This window comes from Oncorhynchus mykiss, chromosome 4 (genome assembly GCF_013265735.2).
Source record: "Oncorhynchus mykiss isolate Arlee chromosome 4, USDA_OmykA_1.1, whole genome shotgun sequence".
Classification (NCBI taxonomy): Eukaryota; Metazoa; Chordata; class Actinopteri; order Salmoniformes; family Salmonidae; genus Oncorhynchus; species Oncorhynchus mykiss.
This window is the reverse complement of record NC_048568.1, coordinates 41,920,973-41,940,719: the sequence shown is the minus strand read 5'-3', so window position 1 is coordinate 41,940,719 and position 19,747 is coordinate 41,920,973. Positions and strand designations below refer to the sequence as shown.

Here is a 19,747-nt window from a genome sequence, read left to right as displayed (position 1 = left end):
GAGAACAAAACTACAGCACACATAAGGGACAGAATGGTATTTTGCATCACAGAGGGACGTTGGTCACATTAAAAGATGGGTGAATACCAGCGGTGGCTGGTGGCACTTATAAATGGGAGGATGGGCTTATAGTAATGTCCAGAACGGAATCAATGGAATGGCATCAAACCCGTGGTATCCACGTTGACACCATTCCATTTCAGACGTTATTACGGGCCGACCTCCCCTCACCAGCCTCGTCTGGAACACAGACAACTAACAATTAGTCAAAAAGTATAATTTTAGTGGATAAAGGGACAAACCGTGAAAAGACTTATGTACTCTCACAGTTAAATGCTGATTCTCAATAATTGACTATCTATGATGAGTACAATGTTATTGTGGGACTAGCATGACTACCACCACTAGAGGGTGCTAACCTCTCTGAAATGAACAGTAATCCCATTTTATGTCGGACACTGCATTGTTGTTGTGTAAAATAAAATAAAACTCCAACCATCAGGGGTGTTCCGAGGGACCCTGATGGACTCAAAACTACAGTAAAAAGTACAAATTCAACACTTCCCATTTGAAAACAGTTTCTATTTCTACAGTGTACTAGCGTGGCAGATTGATTAATTGTTGATGAAATGGGAAATAACTATGATAATGTCTACCTGAGAATGTTGTGTGGAAGTCAAGGAAGGTCTTCACTTCTCTCCTCTCAGTCTCCTGACACCTCCACTTCCTGTTGTTGTCCTCCCTCTGGAGAGTCACAGTCAGAGATGCCCGTGGTTACACCTTGCATTAACATGTAGTTGTCGTCATCGGATCAACATGTTTGATCAGGATTTGATCAGTACACTGCGTCCGTATTGTGGCCAGATTCCCTGGAGCGTGCAAAGCTGTCATCAAGGCAAAGGCTGGCTACTTTGAAGAATCTCAAAAATATAAAATATATTTTGATTTGTTTAACACTTTTTTAGTTACTACATATGTGTTATTTCATAGTTTGGATGTCTTCACTATTATTCTAAAAAGTAGAAAACAGTACAAATGAAGAAAAACCTTTGAATGAGCAGGTGTTCTAAAACTTTTGACTGGTACTGTACGTGTGAAATTTGTTTTGATTTAGAATGGACCATTATCATGCACCTGTCTGGAAACAGGGTCAGCGTGAAAAAATACATGTCATTTATGCAGTTAAATAGTGAATGGAGCACACTTTTCCCTTGGTTCATTTTAATGCCAGCCAGGTAGGCTATACTCCTGTTGTAAATATAAGCAATGTGCTTTATATTAGGAAAGTTGAGAAATAAATATAGTAGGCCTAGCCTATAGAAAGCTGATGGGATCCTCCTCTTTTTAATAGAGGCCATCACTCGTGCAATTGCTTAGCCTATAGAAATGTTGTGCAACATGAGCTCATGGGCTCGCATGAAATGTTTGATTAGATTTTCGATTACATTTGCATTGATGTCAGAGTGATTCGAGGGACAATAGAGTGCTGAGTACCAGGCAGTTGGCAAGTTTGGTAGGCTACTAATGATCATCAGTAGCATCAGAGCTTGGAGAAGCCTAATTACCGTGACTAAACGGTCACGTGGAATTTGACTGCCTTCATGCCTCGTGACCGTCGGTGTGGCGGTAATACAGTTACCACAACAGCCCTAGTATAGACTATCTTTGCCATGGTAACAAAGCTGTATGTTGTTAAGTTACAAAAACAAAAAAACGTGGGAAATTACTCTGTTCCTTTCGTTGAGATTCTGTGGTGAAACTGAAAGACAACTTACAACCATTTCCCTCTCTGCCCCAGAAAAACAGAAGTGGTCTGAGCAGAAGGACCAGTGTTGCTGACATATGTGTGTGAATGTGTGTGAATGTGTGTGTGAATGTGTGTGTGAATGTGTGTGCGTGTTGTTTCTGTAGGCCGGTAGTGACCTATTCCTCAATACCCAGAACCAGCTACTGTCCAGCTACTTAATTTGGTTCTGGAAACAGTTTAGTTTTGGTAGAACACTGGTGTGTAAATAGAATTTCTGACATTTTAGCTAATACCCCCATTGCTTACCAGCTAACGTCCCCAGCTCTGATGGGAAAATCTGGTGTAGAGTGAGGTGTCATCCTAAATACCCTCTCCTGCTATTGTGCCCTTGAGTAAGGCACCTAACAACTGTTCCAGGGCTATTGCATTGTAGCTTACTTGTTGCTTCCAACCTTTTGGGGTGTGCGTACGTGTGTGTGTGTGTGTGTGTGTGTGTGTGTGTGTGCGTGTTTGTGTGTGTGCATGCGCGTGCGTGTTTGTGTGTGTGTGCGTGCGTGCATGCGTGTGTGTGTGTTTTGGGGGGTTGGGTTGTGTGTAAAAATACATTTCCGTTCTCTGCAAGATGGACCAAAAATTATTTTTCCCATCCCCCCTCCTCCTCTCCCTCCTCGTCTTCCCCCACATCCTCTTCTTCCTCTTCCCCCTCTCCTTACTCCTCCCCCTCCTGTTCCTCCTCCTCGTCTTCCCCCACATCCTCTCCTTCCTCCTCCCCCTCCTGTTCCTCCTCTCCCTCTTCCTCGTCTTCCCCCACATCCTCTTCTTCCTCTTTCCCCTCTCCTTCCTCCTCTCCCTCCTGTTCCTCCTCTTCCCCCTCCTCTCCGTCCTCATCTTCCTTCTCTCCACCCTCCTCTTGAACCTCCTCCTCCTCTTCCCCCTCGTCCTCTTCCTACTCGTTCTTCTCCTCTCCTTCCTTATCCTCCTCCTCCCCCTCTTCCTCCTTCTTGTTCCAGACTGTGGGGAGAAGATCACTCTGTGTATCTCCGTCCTCCTCTCCCTCACCGTCTTCCTGCTCCTCATCACGGAGATCATCCCTTCCACCTCCCTGGTCATCCCTCTGATTGGAGAGTATCTCCTCTTCACCATGATCTTCGTCACTCTCTCCATCGTCATCACCGTGTTTGTCCTCAACGTCCACCACCGCTCCCCGGGGACCCATAAGATGCCTCGCTGGGTCCACTCTGTCTTCCTGGACCTGATCCCGAGGTGGCTGTTCATGAGGCGGCCCGCGCCGGACGGACGGAGACGCAGGTTGTTGTTGCTCCAGCAGGGGGCAGCAGTGGCACGGCACCAGGGACGGACCATCACCACAAGACTACCAGGTGGTAATAACAGGACCATGAACAACACGTTGGTAGACTGTGATTTTTAGGGCTGGTTTCCAGGACAACAGGTAAAGCCTGGTTCCAGAACTATTAACCATTCTTTAATGGTGATTTTCTACTGAAAGTGCTTCTTAGTCCTAAACCAGGCACAAACATGTGTCCGGGAAACTGGCCCTCTATATATGTTTTGTTGTCCCATGACCGAGGCAACTTTATATGTAGTTTAAATGTATCAAATCCAATGATCAATTAATGAATTAATTCCTTCATTCAGGCCTAGTCCGTCCTCCCTGCCTCAGCACCTCAGCCAGCTGGCTTCGGGATGGAGGAGGTGGGACCACGGAGGATCCCCAGAGACGGACGCCCTGTTATGAGGACCTGGAGCTGGGGGCTTTGACCTCGTACTTCTCCTTCCGCCCTCCGTCACCCAGACCCCCGGGCTCCACTCCTCCACCCCAGCAGAACCACCCACCCCCAGGGGCAGGGCAGCCCCAGAACCGCCTGGACAGGGGAGGAGGAGGAAGAGGGGTGAATAGAAGGGTTAACGCCACCCAGCGACCGGATAAGATAGATAACTTGGTGTCAGAGTCTAGAGGGGTAGAGTTCCCTCTGTCTCCCAGCGTTATACGGGCTCTGGAGGGGCTGCACTACATCGCAGACCACCTGAGGGCAGAGGACGCTGACTTTAGTGTGAGTGGTTATGACAACTAAACTGTCAGCACGAGTAACACTCATATTGCAGATAGCTGCTATTTCCGTATGTTAGGTTAGGTTGTTTCACCTTCTTTAGTTGACTAAAACGTTTTTTAAAAAAGTGTGTCTCTCCATTCAGGTGAAGGAAGACTGGAAGTACGTTGCCATGGTGATCGATCGTATCTTCCTGTGGATGTTTATCATCGTGTGTCTGCTGGGTACCATCGGTCTCTTCCTTCCTCCCTGGTTGGCCGGCATGATCTAGGACCTTGGGGTGTCTGTGATACCCGCCCACGGAGCGGAGTACCATGGGACTGGCACTACAGTGACAGGCCGGTGGTAGGAGAGGAGACAGATGAAGGACCGTCACTAAGTTAGTAGGATGACTACCGATAAGGGAGATGCATTAAGTCCCCCGGACGTGGCGTGGTGAGAGAGGAGCGCCGTCCCACAGTAACCTGCGCCGCTCGGTCATGTTGTCAACAAGGCAGCACGGTGCATCGTCCAGGAAACATATCTTTTACATCAAATATATATGTTTGAATTTTCAAACTAGTTTTCATTGGGAAGGCTGATGTAAAGCCTTTTTGTTATTAAAAGAAGTCCCTTTTGCATGTGAAAACACAGACTCCTACAACACGTGCTGAACCCACGTGCTGAACCCACGTGCTGAACCCACGTGCTGAACCCACGGAACTTCTGTTTTGTTTTGAGCCCGGGAGGCAGCCATGTTCCACATGGTTCCATCAACGCTAACCCGGCTCAACCCGGTTCAACCCGGGTCATTAATAGAATCCCCTAAATGCCCTGCTTCATATTGGAGAAGCAATGACTTGTGGGTAAATTCTATCCAATAAGATTTACTTGGCTGTTTTCAAGGAAGTAAGGGGCAGAAAGAAGACTAACTTCTGAGTGTGAACTCTGACTCAGTTTGTACTACTTCTCTCACACTCACTCACTCACTCACTCACTCACTCACTCACTCACTCACTCAGCCATAACATTATAAAGCATATTCTTTAACAATGTGTAGCTGTGTAGTAAAGACTGTATAAATAGAAAAGGCACATTTTGGGGGAATGAATAGGAATAAACATGGCTTTCATAAACGTTCCTACATCCTGTATAATTGCACAGAAAGCATATGCTTTCCTTTCCAAAGTACAACACTATATCACAGTTGAAATTAATCTACAATAAAACCGGTTATAAAAATTGTGATTTGAAAAAAAAAAAAGGTAATGAGAAGTAGTAGTACATCCATCAAGTCAAACGTCTAGAAACAAATTCACACATTCCATAAAATAAAAAATATACTAAATATAAAAAAGAATTGGTCACACTAAAACTATTTTCTTGATCTGGCCAGCATTACTGGGAAGAACCGCAGGAAGATAACCTGCAAGTAAATTCTCCGTTATACCTAAGCAGACAGAGAGAATGTGACTATTTAAAAAAAAAAAATGATTTTCTTAAAAGAGATTGACCGATACGATCCTATACGTTTTAGCCAGTAGTTCTGAAGTAGCGCTTTACGAGCCTAAAGTGGTCCCTGTAAATTGTGTTCTCTCTCTCTCTCTCTCTCTCTCTCAGCAGGCGTCTTGCTAGCTGTCAGTAAAATGTGAGGGACTAGCTCATTGGCTATAACTGTTATTGCTAGGGGGCTGCGCAGAAATGCAAATGCTTTCCGTTTGAGTTATGTTAGGTTTTATTTTCATCGTGTTGGGAAATGTAGGCAAAATGACAGCGGCACAGCTTCAAGGAAACAGTCGCTTTCAAACGAGGGATTTCGTGGCTAATTGACGTTAAACAGTAATTCATAGATGATGCATGTATGAACTACACATTGACACATCCAGCCCAAAGAGGGAGATCTTAAAAAACACTTAGTCGTGGCCAAAGTTCCAGAGCATGTCTTTAATTTAAAGCACTGAGATGATAAACAAATATCACACAAGGAAGTCCTCTTTTCTGCCCATTTGAATCCTGACATTACATTTTTAGTCACACTGATGCCAGTTATATTGATGCCAGTCATATTGATGCCAGTCATATTGATGCCAGTCATATTGATGCCAGTCATATTGATGCCAGTCATATTGATGCCAGTCATATTGATGCCAGTCATATTGATGCCAGTCATACTGATGCCAGTTATATTGATGCCAGTCATATTGATGCCAGTCATATTGATGCCAGTCATATTGATGCCAGTCATATTGATGCCAGTCATATTGATGCCAGTCATACTGATGCCAGTCATACTGATGCCAGTCATATTGATGCCAGTCATATTGATGCCAGTCATACTGATGCCAGTCATATTGATGCCAGTCATATTGATGCCAGTTATATTGATGCCAGTCATATTGATGCCAGTTATATTGATGCCAGTCATATTGATGCCAGTCATATTGATGCCAGTCATACTGATGCCAGTCATATTGATGCCAGTCATATTGATGCCAGTTATATTGATGCCAGTCATATTGATGCCAGTCATACTGATGCCAGTCATATTGATGCCAGTCATATTGATGCCAGTCATATTGATGCCAGTTATATTGATGCCAGTCATGTTGATGCCAGTCATATTGATGCCACTTATCTCGACTATTGTACCTGCAAGTCACTGATGTCCATCCAATCAGTCGCAACATGCTTGGTTCTGACCTGTCCTCCAATGAAGACAAAACAAAAAAAAACAACACACTTGTAAATCATCCAATCAGAGGAGGGGGGGGGGGCTGTGGGTATTTACCCCACTATGGGGTCTCCCGGTTTGGGCTTGGCCAGGTTGGCCCTGACCCTGGCCTGGTCCACAGCATCCAGAAGGTTCTTCCCATCCATGGCCAGGTTGTGTGCTGCAGTCAGCATCTGTTTCTTACACTCTTCCTTCAGCGAGGTGACGGCGTTCTGCTGGGCCAGACGCATCTTACTGATCAACTCTGACATGTCGTTGTTCAACAGCTTCTGGGTGCCCTCGATCTGACCAGGGTGGGAGGAGAGAGAGAGTTAAGGTAATGGTGGTCTGTGTACTAGTCTGTTTTCTCTTTTAGTCATCTCCTTTCTCATGGTTTCTAAAGCCAACATCTCAGTAGAACAAGAGAATAGAGGGATTGAGAGACTGAGGATGTGCCGTCGAGGGCCTGGGGATATCGGCAGGGTAAGCCTAGTGGTCAGAGCGTTGGACTAGTAACCGAAAGGTTGCAAAATCGAATCCCCGAGCTGACAAGGTACAAATCTGTCGTTCTGCCCCTGAACAGGCAGTTCACCCACTGTTCCTAGGCAGTCATTGTAAATAATAATAATAATTTGTTCTTAGTTTTTGTTCTTAGTTAAATAAAAAGGTAAAATACAAAAATAAAATATCGGAGAGAAGGTGTGAGATAAGAGGGTTGTTACTGTACCTCTGTCCTGATGGATTCATGCAGGGTAGGTAGAATATCATCCACACTGTGGATCAGACTCCGCAAGGTCAACCCTACAGACTAGGGAGAGAGAGAGTCATTAAATCAATAAAATATGTCCCGGCAAGTCAAGTCGAGCTGTTGCTACGGATACAAGCCCCGCCCCTCCGGAAACCTCTTTCTTAAAGCTAAGGATCCGGGTCACGTTCTGCCCATGTGTTATTTTACACACATTCATTATTCTAGCTGCCCCCGCCCTTCATGATGTAACCTATGTCTCTGCCTCATGTTTCTGAGCAGATTAAATAAAAACCCTGCGGGATTTGAACCGACGTTCCAAAAAACAGCTATGACTTTTAACTCTCTGTCTGCCTGTCTCTGTCTGCCTGTCTCTGTCTGCCTGTCTCTGTCTGCCTGTCTCTGTCTGCCTGTCTCTGTCTGCCTGCCTGTCGGTCTGTCTCTGTCTGCCTGTCTGTCTGCCTGTCTCTGTCTGCCTGTCTGTCTGTCTGCCTGCCTGTCTGTCTGTCTGTCTGTCTCTGTTGTAACGGATATAGTGCAGTTGCACAAGCAAGAGCCTGTTTGTGTCGTGCTTTATGTTTGCAATACTGACAACAATAGCAGGTACGAACATGTCGAATTATGATTTTGTGGTAAAATCAGCTCAATAGTTTGAACAGTTCTGTGTACAACATTGAAGGCTACACCAGTGACAGGACAAAGGTGATCGAGGAGGGGGAACGGTAGCGGAGTACTCAACACAGCAGCTAAATAGGTAATGGACTGGGTACTCAGAACAGCAGCTACATAGGCAACGGACTGGGTACTCAGAACAGCAGCTACATAGGTAACGGACTGGGTACTTAGAACAGCAGCTACATAGGTAACGGACTGGGTACTCAGAACAGCAGCTACATAGGTAACGGACTCGTAACTCCAAGCTGAAGTGTCTAATTCAGGTTTGTCCTACTGCTCGAGTACCTCCACCTTCCATGTCTTTACCTTCACTATGTTGATGTATTGTTCAGGCTGTAGTGTGTTGACATCGTTCTTCAACTGCACCACCACCTTGACCAGCTCCATGACCGCCTGGTACACCTGGTCACCTGACCGGTCCAGCTCTGCTGTGGGGGCGGCCTGGGCTGTGGGGGCGGCCTGGGCTGTGGGGGCCGTGAGACGTGGGGGCTTGTCTGGCGCGGCTGGGGTATTCAGAGAGGAGAATAGAAGGGGAGAAAGGAGGGGTGTATGAGAAGGACTGGAGGATGTTTATGATACTTTTGTTTCTCTTCATCAAATTCCATTTCATACGACTAGATATTGTGGACCACTCACTCACCATGTCCAGTCTCAGCTTCAGGTGACTATAGACGGAGAGAAAAGCAGAATAACTATAGAAACCTGACAGACTAATCATCATACCTACTACAACTCCATATCGCACAGCAGGAAAGTCAGCTGGGGATTTGTTACCAATTCATTGTGATCTCATGTATAGACAGACGAGTAAATGAACAGACAGAATAGTAAACAAACAGACAGAATAGTAAACAAACAGACAGAATAGTAAACAAACAGACAGACGAGTAAATGAACAGACAGAATAGTAAACAAACAGACAGAATAGTAAACAAACAGACAGAATAGTAAACGAACAGACAGACGAGTAAATGAACAGACAGAATAGTAAACGAACAGACAGAAGAGTAAACAAACAGACAGAATAGTAAACAAACAGACAGACGAGTAAACGAACAGACAGAATATTAAACGAACAGACAGATGAGTAAATGAACAGACAGACGAGTAAACGGACAGAATAGTAACAAACAGACAGAATAGTAAACGAACAGACAGAATAGTAAACGAACAGACAGAATAGTAAACGAACAGACAGAATAGTAAACAAACAGACAGAATAGTAACGAACAGACAGATGAGTAAACGAACAGACAGACGAGTAAACGAACAGACAGAATAGTAAACGAACAGACAGAATAGTAAACGAACAGACAGAATAGTAAACGAACAGACAGACGAGTAAACGAACAGACAGACGAGTAAACTAACAGACAGACGAGTAAACGAACAGACAGAATAGTAAACGAACAGACAGACGAGTAAACGAACAGACAGAATAGTAAACGAACAGACAGACGAGTAAACGAACAGACAGATGAGTAAATGAACAGACAGACGAGTAAACGGACAGAATAGTAACAAACAGACAGAATAGTAAACGAACAGACAGAATAGTAAACGAACAGACAGAATAGTAAACGAACAGACAGAATAGTAAACAAACAGACAGAATAGTAACGAACAGACAGATGAGTAAACGAACAGACAGACGAGTAAACGAACAGACAGAATAGTAAACGAACAGACAGAATAGTAAACGAACAGACAGAATAGTAAACGAACAGACAGAATAGTAAACGAACAGACAGACGAGTAAACGAACAGGCAGAATAGTAAACGAACAGACAGAAGAGTAAACGAACAGACAGAATAGTAAACAAACAGACAGACGAGTAAACGAACAGACAGAATAGTAAACAAACAGACAGAATAGTAAACGAACAGACAGAATAGTAAACGAACAGACAGAATAGTAAACGAACAGACAGAATAGTAAACGAACAGACAGAATAGTAAACGAACAGACAGACGAGTAAACGAACAGACAGAATAGTAAACGAACAGACAGAATAGTAAACGAACAGACAGAATAGTAAACGAACAGACAGAATAGTAAACGAACAGACAGACGAGTAAACGAACAGACAGAATAGTAAACGAACAGACAGAATAGTAAACGAACAGACAGAATAGTAAACGAACAGACAGACGAGTAAACGAACAGGCAGAATAGTAAACGAACAGACAGAAGAGTAAACGAACAGACAGAATAGTAAACAAACAGACAGACGAGTAAACGAACAGACAGAATAGTAAACAAACAGACAGAATAGTAAACGAACAGACAGAATAGTAAACGAACAGACAGAATAGTAAACGAACAGACAGAATAGTAAACGAACAGACAGAATAGTAAACGAACAGACAGACGAGTAAACGAACAGACAGAATAGTAAACGAACAGACAGAATAGTAAACGAACAGACAGAATAGTAAACGAACAGACAGACGAGTAAATGAACAGACAGAATAGTAAACAAACAGACAGAATAGTAAACAAACAGACAGAATAGTAAACGAACAGACAGAATAGTAAACGAACAGACAGAATAGTAAACGAACAGACAGAATAGTAAACGAACAGACAGAATAGTAAACGAACAGACAGAATAGTAAACGAACAGACAGACGAGTAAACGAACAGACAGACGAGTAAACGAACAGACAGAATAGTAAACGAACAGACAGAATAGTAAACGGACAGACGAGTAAACGAACAGACAGAAGAGTAAACGAACAGACAGAATAGTAAACGAACAGACAGAATAGTAAACGAACAGACAGAATAGTAAACGAACAGGGGACCTCCCGGGTGGCGCAGTGGTTAAGGGCGCTGTACTGCAGCGCCAGCTGTGCCATCAGAGTCCTGGGTTCGCGCCCAGGCTCTGTCGTAACCGGCCGCGACCGGGAGGTCCGTGGGGCGACGCACAATTGGCCTAGCGTCGCCCGGGTTAGGGAGGGCTTGGTCGGTAGGGGTGTCCTTGTCTCATCGCGCACCAGCGACTCCTGTGGCGGGCTGGGCGCAGTGTACGCTAGCCAAGGTGGCCAGGTGCACGGTGTTTCCTCCGGCGCATTGGTGCGGCTGGCTTCCGGGTTGGATGTGCGCTGTGTTAAAGAAGCAGCGGCTTGGTTGGTTGTGTATCGGAGGACGCATGACTTTCAACCTTCGTCTCTCCCGAGCCCGTACGGGAGTTGTAGCGATGAGACAAGATAGTAGCTACTACACAATTGGATACTACGAAATTGGGGAGAAAAAGGGGGTAAAAAAAAAAAAAAAAAAAAAGAATAGTAAACAAACAGACAGAATAGTAAACGAACAGGCAGAATAGTAAACGAACAGACAGAATAGTAAACGAACAGACAGAATAGTAAACGAACTGACAGAATAGTAAACGAACAGACAGAATAGTAAACGAACTGACAGAATAGTAAACGAACAGACAGAATAGTAAACGAACAGACAGAATAGTAAACGAACAGACAGAATAGTAAACGAACAGACAGAATAGTAAACGAACAGACAGAATAGTAAACGAACTGACAGAATAGTAAACGAACAGACAGAATAGTAAACGAACAGACAGAATAGTAAACGAACAGACAGAATAGTAAACGAACAGACAGAATAGTAAACGAACTGACAGAATAGTAAACGAACAGACAGAATAGTAAACAAACAGACAGAATAGTAAACGAACAGGCAGAATAGTAAACGAACAGACAGAATAGTAAACGAACAGACAGAATAGTAAACGAACAGACAGAATAGTAAACAAACAGACAGACGAGTAAACAAACAGACAGAATAGTAAATGAACAGACAGAATAGTAAATTACAGACCAGAAAAACATAGGCTGTGGTAACACTTTAGCTGCAGGTAGAAGGCTGCATACATGTTATGAACTTTTACACAAACACATACCAGTGGGCTGGTGGCATCCTCCTGTCTCATGGGATCCTGTAAAGGAACAAGTAGGTTCAGGTTCATTTGACATTTGACATATGGACGTGGACCCTCGATTGGCCACGGACCTTATAGTCCCCAAAGGGACAGTTATATTAAACACAGACCCACTGAGAGGGAGAGTTACAGGGCTGGTGGTTAGAGTGGAAAAGGGGGTTGGTTGACAGGGTAGACCGAAGGTAGTTATGGCGGACAGGGTCGTACAGAGCGCTAGATGTTAGGGCGGGTTTGCTAGGTCTATGGGGGTAAAGGTCGAAGCTATATTCCCCACCAGGAATCGTTACTCCTTGGTCAGCCACTTGTTGTTAGGGTGGTTGCTAGGGCGGGTTGCTAGGTCTAGAAGGGTAAAGGTCAAAGGTGTATTCCCCACCAGGAATCATTACTCCTTGGTCAGCCACTTGTTGTTAGGGTGGTTGCTAGGGCGGGTTGCTAGGTCTAGGGGGGGGGGGGGGGGGGGGGGGGGTAAAGGTCAAAGGTGTATTCCCCACCAGGAGTCTCTCCTTGGTCAGCCACTTGTTGCTAGGGCGGTTGCTAGGGCGGGTTGCTAGGTCTATGTGGGTAAAGGTCAAAGGTATATTTCCCACCAGGAGTCTCTCCTTGGTCAGCCACTTGTTGCTAGGGTGGTCGCTAGGGCGTGTTGCTAGGTCTATGGGGGTAAAGGTCAAAGGTGTATTCCCCACCAGGAGTCTCTCCTTGGTCAGCCACTTGTTGCTAGCGTGGTTGCTAGGGCGGGTTGCTAGGTCTATGGGGGTAAAGGTCAAAGGTATATTCCCCACCAGGAGTCTCTCCTTGGTCAGCCACTTGTTGCTAGGGTGGTCGCTAGGGCGTGTTGCTAGGTCTATGGGGGTAAAGGTCAAAGGTGTATTCCCCACCAGGAGTCTCTCCTTGGTCAGCCACTTGTTGCTAGGGTGGTCGCTAGGGCGTGTTGCTAGGTCTAGGGGGGGGGGGGGGGGTAAAGGTTGAAGTTATATTCCCCACCAGGAGTCTCTCCTCCTTGGTCAGCCACTTGTTGTCCTCCATCATCTGTTGTTTCTGTTGTCTCATCGTCTCCTGCATACGCTCTCTCTCCATCTGCCACAATCGCTGGGCGTCCTCCTTACTGGACGGCTCCACAATGAACTCACCCTCCTATTGGACGGGAGACACACATTCATATAGTAAAGAGCTAGTAATACAGTAGCCTTGCTTGTTAGCCTTATAGCAGTAACACAGGGATTTAACACAAGCACGGGACACATGACCTGGATCGTCATCGAGACCGAACGTAGAAGGAGTAAATGAAAGGGAAACTAGGTTGAAGATACTGTATCCCTGAAAAACAGATGCTTACGGTACCTTAAACCCAGCTGAGGGTGGAAATAGAGTAACCCGAGTCTAGAAGGAAGTGGACTAGAACTAGATAACTAGTGTCTAGAAGGAAGTAGACTAGAACTAGAGAACTAGTGTCTAGAAGGAAGTAGACTAGAACTAGAGAACTAGAAGGAAGTAGACTAGAACTAGAGAACTAGAGTCTAGAAGGAAGTAGACTAGAACTAGAGAACTAGAAGGAAGTAGACTAGAACTAGAGAACTAGAGTCTAGAAGGAAGTAGACTAGAACTAGAGAACTAGAGTCTAGAAGCAAAGTAGACTAGAACTAGAGAACTAGTGTCTAGAAGGAAGTAGACTAGAACTAGTGTCTAGAAGGAAGTAGACTAGAACTAGAGTCTAGAAGGAAGTAGACTAGAACTAGAGAACTAGAAGGAAGTAGACTAGAACTAGAGAACTAGTGTCTAGAAGGAAGTAGACTAGAACTAGTGTCTAGAAGGAAGTAGACTAGAACTAGAGTCTAGAAGGAAGTAGACTAGAACTAGAGAACTAGTGTCTAGAAGGAAGTAGACTAGAACTAGAGAACTAGTGTCTAGAAGGAAGTAGACTAGAACTAGTGTCTATAAGGAAGTAGACTAGAACTAGAGAACTAGTGTCTAGAAGGAAGTAGACTAGAACTAGAGAACTAGAGTCTAGAAGGAAGTAGAATAGAACTAGAGAACTAGAGTCTAGAAGGAAGTAGACTAGAACTAGAGAACTAGTGTCTAGAAGGAAGTAGACTAGAACTAGAGAACTAGAGTCTAAAAGGAAGTAGACTAGAACTAGAGAACTAGAGTCTAGAAGGAAGTAGACTAGAACTAGAGAACTAGTGTCTAGAAGGAAGTAGACTAGAACTAGAGAACTAGAGTCTAGAAGGAAGTAGACTAGAACTAGAGAACTAGAGTCTAGAAGGAAGTAGACTAGAACTAGAGAACTAGAGTCTAGAAGGAAGTAGACTAGAACTAGAGAACTAGAGTCTAGAAGGAAGTAGACTAGAACTAGAGAACTAGAGTTTAGAAGGAAGTAGACTAGAACTAGAGAACTAGAGTCTAGAAGGAAGTAGACTAGAACTAGAGAACTAGAGTCTAGAAGGAAGTAGACTAGAACTAGAGAACTAGAGTCTAGAAGGAAGTAGACTAGAACTAGAGAACTAGAGTCTAGAAGGAAGTAGACTAGAACTAGAGAACTAGAGTCTAGAGGGAAGTAGACTAGAACTAGAGAACTAGAGTCTAGAAGGAAGTAGACTAGAACTAGAGAACTAGAGTCTAGAAGGAAGTAGACTAGAACTAGAGAACTAGAGTCTCACCCCCATGCTGCATCGTCGTGGAGACATCATGGGCACGACCACTGTGTTGCTCCTAGAATCTACAACAGTGGTGTATTCACAGGGACTGACCAGGTCTGGAGAGCTGGCACACAGGGCCTCATTCAGCTGAACGTGCAGGCCAATATTGTTACCAAAACGACCCCCAGGTTTCATCCTGGAGGGCTAGAAACACAGGGACAGAAACGTTGAGTAACTTATATGCTAATTCTAACAACGCCATGACAAAAAACAATGATGCTGAAGGTGTGTGTGTGTGTGTGTGTGTGTGTGTGTGTGTGTGTGTGTGGACGTGTTTAACAAAAACATTTTGACCAACTGGGGACATTTTATTAGTCCCCACTGCTATTTCTAGGGGGTTTAGGGTTAAGGTTAGAATTAGTGTTAGAATTACATTAAGGGTTAGGGTTAGGAGCTAGGTTTAGTTTTAGGGTTAAGAGCTCGGCTTAGGATTAAGGTGAAGGTTAGGTTTTTGGTTAAGGTTAGGGGTTAGTGAAAATAGGATTTTGAATGGGACTGAATTGTGTCCCCACAAGGCTAACTGTATAAGACTGTGTGTGTGTGTGTGTGTGTGTGTGTGTGTGTGTGTGTGTGTGTGTGTGTGTGTGTGTGTGTGTCATCAAGAAGATAGGACACTACCTTAGGAGGAGGCTCGTTGAATTTGAACTTGGTGTCAAAGAACAGGATGGGGCGTTTTCTGTCCCTCTCTCGCTCTGCCTCCTGCTCCTTCTCCATCTGATGGACGTCACTGTGAAAAGAAAAAGTTCATATTGGCAAAGTTGTTTGTGGTTTAACAACAACCACGACCATATTCAAATCAGATGTCAGAACATAGCCAAGCCAGGCCAATGGCAGTCAGTACCTGATCTTAACGACCAGCTCTGTGAAAGAGGGTCTCTCGCGGGGGTTGTAGGACCAGCAGCGTGTCATGAGGGAGTAGAGGGCAGGAGGGCAGTCGTCAGGTTTGGGTAGTCTGATGCCTTGCTCCAGCTGAATGATGACGTCACGGTTCTCCAACCAGAAGAAAGGCTGCTGCCCTCGACTCAGGATCTCCCACATACACACCGCTATGGAGAGGGAGGGAGAGAGAGAGAGCGAGAGAGAGAGAGAGCAGCTGGTAAAATGATGACCCTAACCCGGCCTCCCGGGTGGCGCAGTGGTTAAGGGCGCTGTACTGCAGCGACAGCTGTGCCACCAGAGACTCTGGGTTCGCGCACAGGCTCTGTCGTAACCGGCCGCACCAGTGACTCCTGTGGCGTGCTAACCAAGGTTGCCAGTTGCACGGCGTTTCCTCCGACACATTGGTGCGGCTGGCTTCCGGGTTGGATGGCGCTGTGTTAAGAAGCAGTGCGGCTTGATTGGGTTGTGTATCGGAGGACGCATGACTTTCGTCAAATTGTTACAGAAATGAAAACCTCCTACTTGACAAACTGGGAAAATGAAACCAACACAGAATAAACTAAATTGCTATTTGGCTTCAAAATATAATACTCTGTCTCTACTCTGTCAGAGATACAAAACAGATATAGATCCTGACCCTAGGCTCAGCGATCACTAGTGAAAGAAAGAGAGAGAGAGAGAAATTGAGAGTATGATAAAGAGAGATCTAGAGAGTAAGAGAGAGAGAAAGAAAGAGATGGAGAGAGTGTAAGAGAGAGAGAGAGTAAGAGAGATGGAGGGGAAGAGAGAGAGAGAAGGGGGAGTAAAAGAGAGATGGAGTGGGAAGAGAGAGAGAGGGAGAGAGAGAGAGAGAGTAAAAGAGAGAGAGAGAGAGAGTAAGATAGATGGAGGGGGACGAGAGAGAGGGAGAGAGATGGAGAGAGTAAAGAGAGAGAGAGAGAGTAAGATAGATGGAGGGGGACGAGAGAGAGGGAGATTAAGAGAGAGATGGAGTGGGAAGAGAGAGAGAGGGAGAGAGAGAGAGAGAAGAGAGAGGGAGAGAGATGGAGGGGGAAGAGAGCGAGAGAAGGGGGAGTAAGAGAGAGGGAGAGAGTAAAAGAGAGAGAGAGAGAGAGAGAGTAAGATAAATGGAGGGGGAAGAGAGTAAAAGAGAGATGGAGTGGGAAGAGAGAGAGGGAGAGAGAGAGAGGGAGAGAGAGAGTAAGAGATGGTGAGAGTAAAAGAGAGAGGGAGTGGGAAGAGAGAGAGGGAGAGAGATGGAGAGAGTAAAAGAGAGAGAGAGAGTAAGAGAGATGGAGGGGGAAGAGAGAGAGAGAAGGGGGAGTAAGAGAGAGGGAGAGAGTAAAAGAGAGAGAGAGAGAGTAAGATATATGGAGGGGGAAGAGAGAGAGTAAAAGAGAGATGGAGTGGGAAGAGAGAGAGGGAGAGAGAGAGTAAGAGATGGAGAGAGTAAAAGAGAGCGAGAGAGTAAGAGAGATGGAGTGGGAAGAGAGAGAGGGAGAGAGAGAGTAAGAGAGATGGAGAGAGTAAAAGAGAGCGAGAGAGTAAGAGAGATGGAGGAGGAAGAGAGCGAGAGAGAGAGAGATACTGTTATTCACATGCACACACACAGAAATACTGCAAGAGCAAAGTATCCCCCAAAACATGTCAACAGACTTACCAAACATCCAGACATCACTAGCCGTTGTGAAGCGTCTGAAGTTAATGGATTCTGGAGCCATCCATTTTATAGGTAATCGGCTCACTGAGGCTGTGGAAGTGACGCAGAAAGACAGTGGAAATGTTTTGTATATACACGTATTTAGCCAGTGTGAGGCCAGTATTTAAGAGAACACAGACAGACCACGCCATAGGAGAATCTCAAAGTAATTTCCTTGATTCCTTGCATCCTCTCGCCTCCTTCTCAAAACCCAATTGGATGAGCAGGTCAGAAGTCCCTCCCATCTGACTTTCTCATCCAATGGGTTTTAACAATGAGGCGTGGTGAGAGGACGTGAGGAATCAAGGAAAAGGACATTGAGATTCTCCCCATACCCTTGTAATACTCTTCATCCTCGATGTGTCTGGACAGACCAAAGTCTCCCAGCCTAACACAGTCTGCTGTGGCCACCAGCACGTTCCTCACCGCTATGTCCCTGTTGGGACACCGTAAACGGGTTAGTTGAAACAGGGAGGTACTACCTGACGTTGTCCAATAAGAACACGGGGTTTTTCGTCATCTGCCGTAAGATTTTTTGCTACGGTGTGCTCTAATGAACAAGACCCTGTTCTCCGGGTTAGAGGAATTATGGGTGTCAACGTGGCTGTCAAAACCTGTGCTTTGTCTCTGTGGGGACACAACATGTTGTGGGGTTACCATGTTGTTGTCATGCTGTGTTGCTACCATGTTGTGTTGTCATGCTGCGTTGCTACCATGTTGTGTTGTCATGCTGTGTTTCTACCATGCTGTGTTGTTGTGCTGTTGTCATGTTGTGTTGCTACCGTTGTGTTGCTACCATGTTGTGTTGCTACCATGATGTTGTTGTCATGTTGTGTTGCTACCATGGTGTTGTTGTCATGTTGTGTTGCTACCATGATGTTGTTGTCATGTTGTGTTGCTACCATGATGTTGTTGTCATGTTGTGTTGCTACCATGATGTTGTTGTCATGTTGTGTTGCTACCATGATGTTGTTGTCATGTTGTGTTGCTACCATGATGTTGTTGTCATGTTGTGTTGCTACCATGATGTTGTTGTCATGTTGTGTTGCTACCATGATGTCGTTGTCATGTTGTGTTGCTACCATGATGTTGTTGTCATGTTGTGTTGCTACCATGATGTTGTTGTCATGTTGTGTTGCTACCATGGTGTTGTTGTCATGTTGTGTTGCTACCATGATGTTGTTGTCATGTTGTGTTGCTACCATGGTGTTGTTGTCATGTTGTGTTGCTACCATGATGTTGTTGTCATGTTGTGTTGCTACCATGATGATGTTGTCATGTTGTGTTGCTACCATGATGTTGTTGTCATGTTGTGTTGCTACCATGATGTTGTTGTCATGTTGTGCTGCTACCATGATGTGTTGTTGTCATGCTGTGCTGTCATGTTGTGTTGCTACCATGCTGTGTTGTCATGTTGTGTTGAACCATACTGTGTTTATCATGTGTTGCTGCCATGTTGTGTTGTAGTCTTAGGTCACTCTTTATGTAGTGATGTGGTATCTCTCTTGTCCTGATGTGTGTTTTGTCCCACACCTTCAACCCGAGCCCCCGTCCCCACAGGAAGGGCTTTTTGCCTCTTGATAGGCCGTCATTGTAACTAAGAATTACGTTCTTCATTGACTTGCCTAGCTAAATAAAGGTTCACTAAATATAAACAACATGGGCCAGCAATACTACTTTACATCGTGGACATCGACACCAAGTGTACAAAACATTGACACCTGCTCTTTCCATGACACAGACTGACCAGGTGAATCCAGGTGAAACCTATGATCCCTTATCACCTGTTAAATCCACTTCAAATCAGTGTAGATGAAAAGGGAGGAGACCTGGTTAAATTATTTTTAAGCCTCGGAGATAATTGAGACATGGATTGTGTATGTGTGCCATTCAGAGGGTGAAGGGGTAAGATATAGAGATATACTGTAAATGCCTGTGAAAGGGGTATATTAGTAGGAGCCAGGCATATCCCACTCGTTTCCTGTGTGTATCAAGAATGGTCCACCACCCAAAGGACATCCAGCCAACTGGACACAACTATGGGAAGCGTTGGAGTCAACATGGGGCCAGCATCCCTGTGGAACGCTTTCCACACCTTGTAGGTTGGTGCAACTCAATATTAGGAAGGTGTTCTTAATGTTTTGTACACTCTGTGTATGTATTACATGTCTAAGAGTGTGATGAAGTGTTTTCTGAAGAGAAATACGGTGGCCGACATGGAATATGGGTGTCAAGATGGCCGCCAAATTGATGACGTATGAGAGTCAAGCAGAGATGATTCGGTTCAGTCAGTCGTCAGTGATGAGCCCTTCCCAGCTAGCTTGTTTATGCTGACTAGCTGGCAACAACAGCATCATTGCGCTAGTTAATACTCACTAAAAGAAAGGGATGTTTATTTTGATGGGTGAGGGAGGGAGGGAGAAATGACTTGTAAGTATTGGTCACCTTCTGGGTGCCAATTAGCTAACGCAACGATAAGCCGGTGTGCATGACCAGTACAACAGCGTTGTGTCAAAGTACTTCCCACTGGGCTAACTAACGTAGCCAAATTGATACATCCCACTTGATTATATTCTGAGTAGGATA

The 19,747-nt window shown here is 45.0% G+C and overlaps 2 protein-coding genes across 3 annotated transcripts in view; one reads left to right on the top strand and one right to left on the bottom strand.

The window, feature by feature from the left end:
• The window catches only part of LOC110522645 (neuronal acetylcholine receptor subunit alpha-2), a 54,684-nt gene extending 49,093 nt beyond the window's left edge, over positions 1-5,591 (top strand). For both annotated transcript variants that reach the window (XM_036976370.1, XM_036976368.1), the window contains exons 7-9: positions 2,758-3,126; positions 3,404-3,819; positions 3,962-5,591. In XM_036976370.1, coding sequence (XP_036832265.1) covers positions 2,758-3,126; positions 3,404-3,819; positions 3,962-4,087 — 911 coding nt within the window. In that variant the 3' untranslated portion in view covers positions 4,088-5,591. The remainder of the gene's footprint in view (positions 1-2,757; positions 3,127-3,403; positions 3,820-3,961) is intronic.
• Positions 5,592-6,139: 548 nt separating this feature from the next.
• Positions 6,140-19,747, bottom strand: part of LOC110522644 (protein-tyrosine kinase 2-beta) — a 50,316-nt gene continuing 36,708 nt past the window's right edge. The window contains exons 19-29 of the mRNA XM_036976367.1: positions 17,497-17,597; positions 17,123-17,212; positions 15,425-15,629; positions 15,202-15,310; positions 14,545-14,727; positions 12,872-13,021; positions 11,852-11,887; positions 8,566-8,590; positions 8,232-8,428; positions 7,233-7,313; positions 6,140-6,810 (exon numbers count right to left, since the gene is read on the bottom strand). Of these exons, the coding sequence (XP_036832262.1) occupies positions 6,580-6,810; positions 7,233-7,313; positions 8,232-8,428; positions 8,566-8,590; positions 11,852-11,887; positions 12,872-13,021; positions 14,545-14,727; positions 15,202-15,310; positions 15,425-15,629; positions 17,123-17,212; positions 17,497-17,597 (1,408 nt within the window). The 3' untranslated portion in view covers positions 6,140-6,579. The remainder of the gene's footprint in view (positions 6,811-7,232; positions 7,314-8,231; positions 8,429-8,565; positions 8,591-11,851; positions 11,888-12,871; positions 13,022-14,544; positions 14,728-15,201; positions 15,311-15,424; positions 15,630-17,122; positions 17,213-17,496; positions 17,598-19,747) is intronic.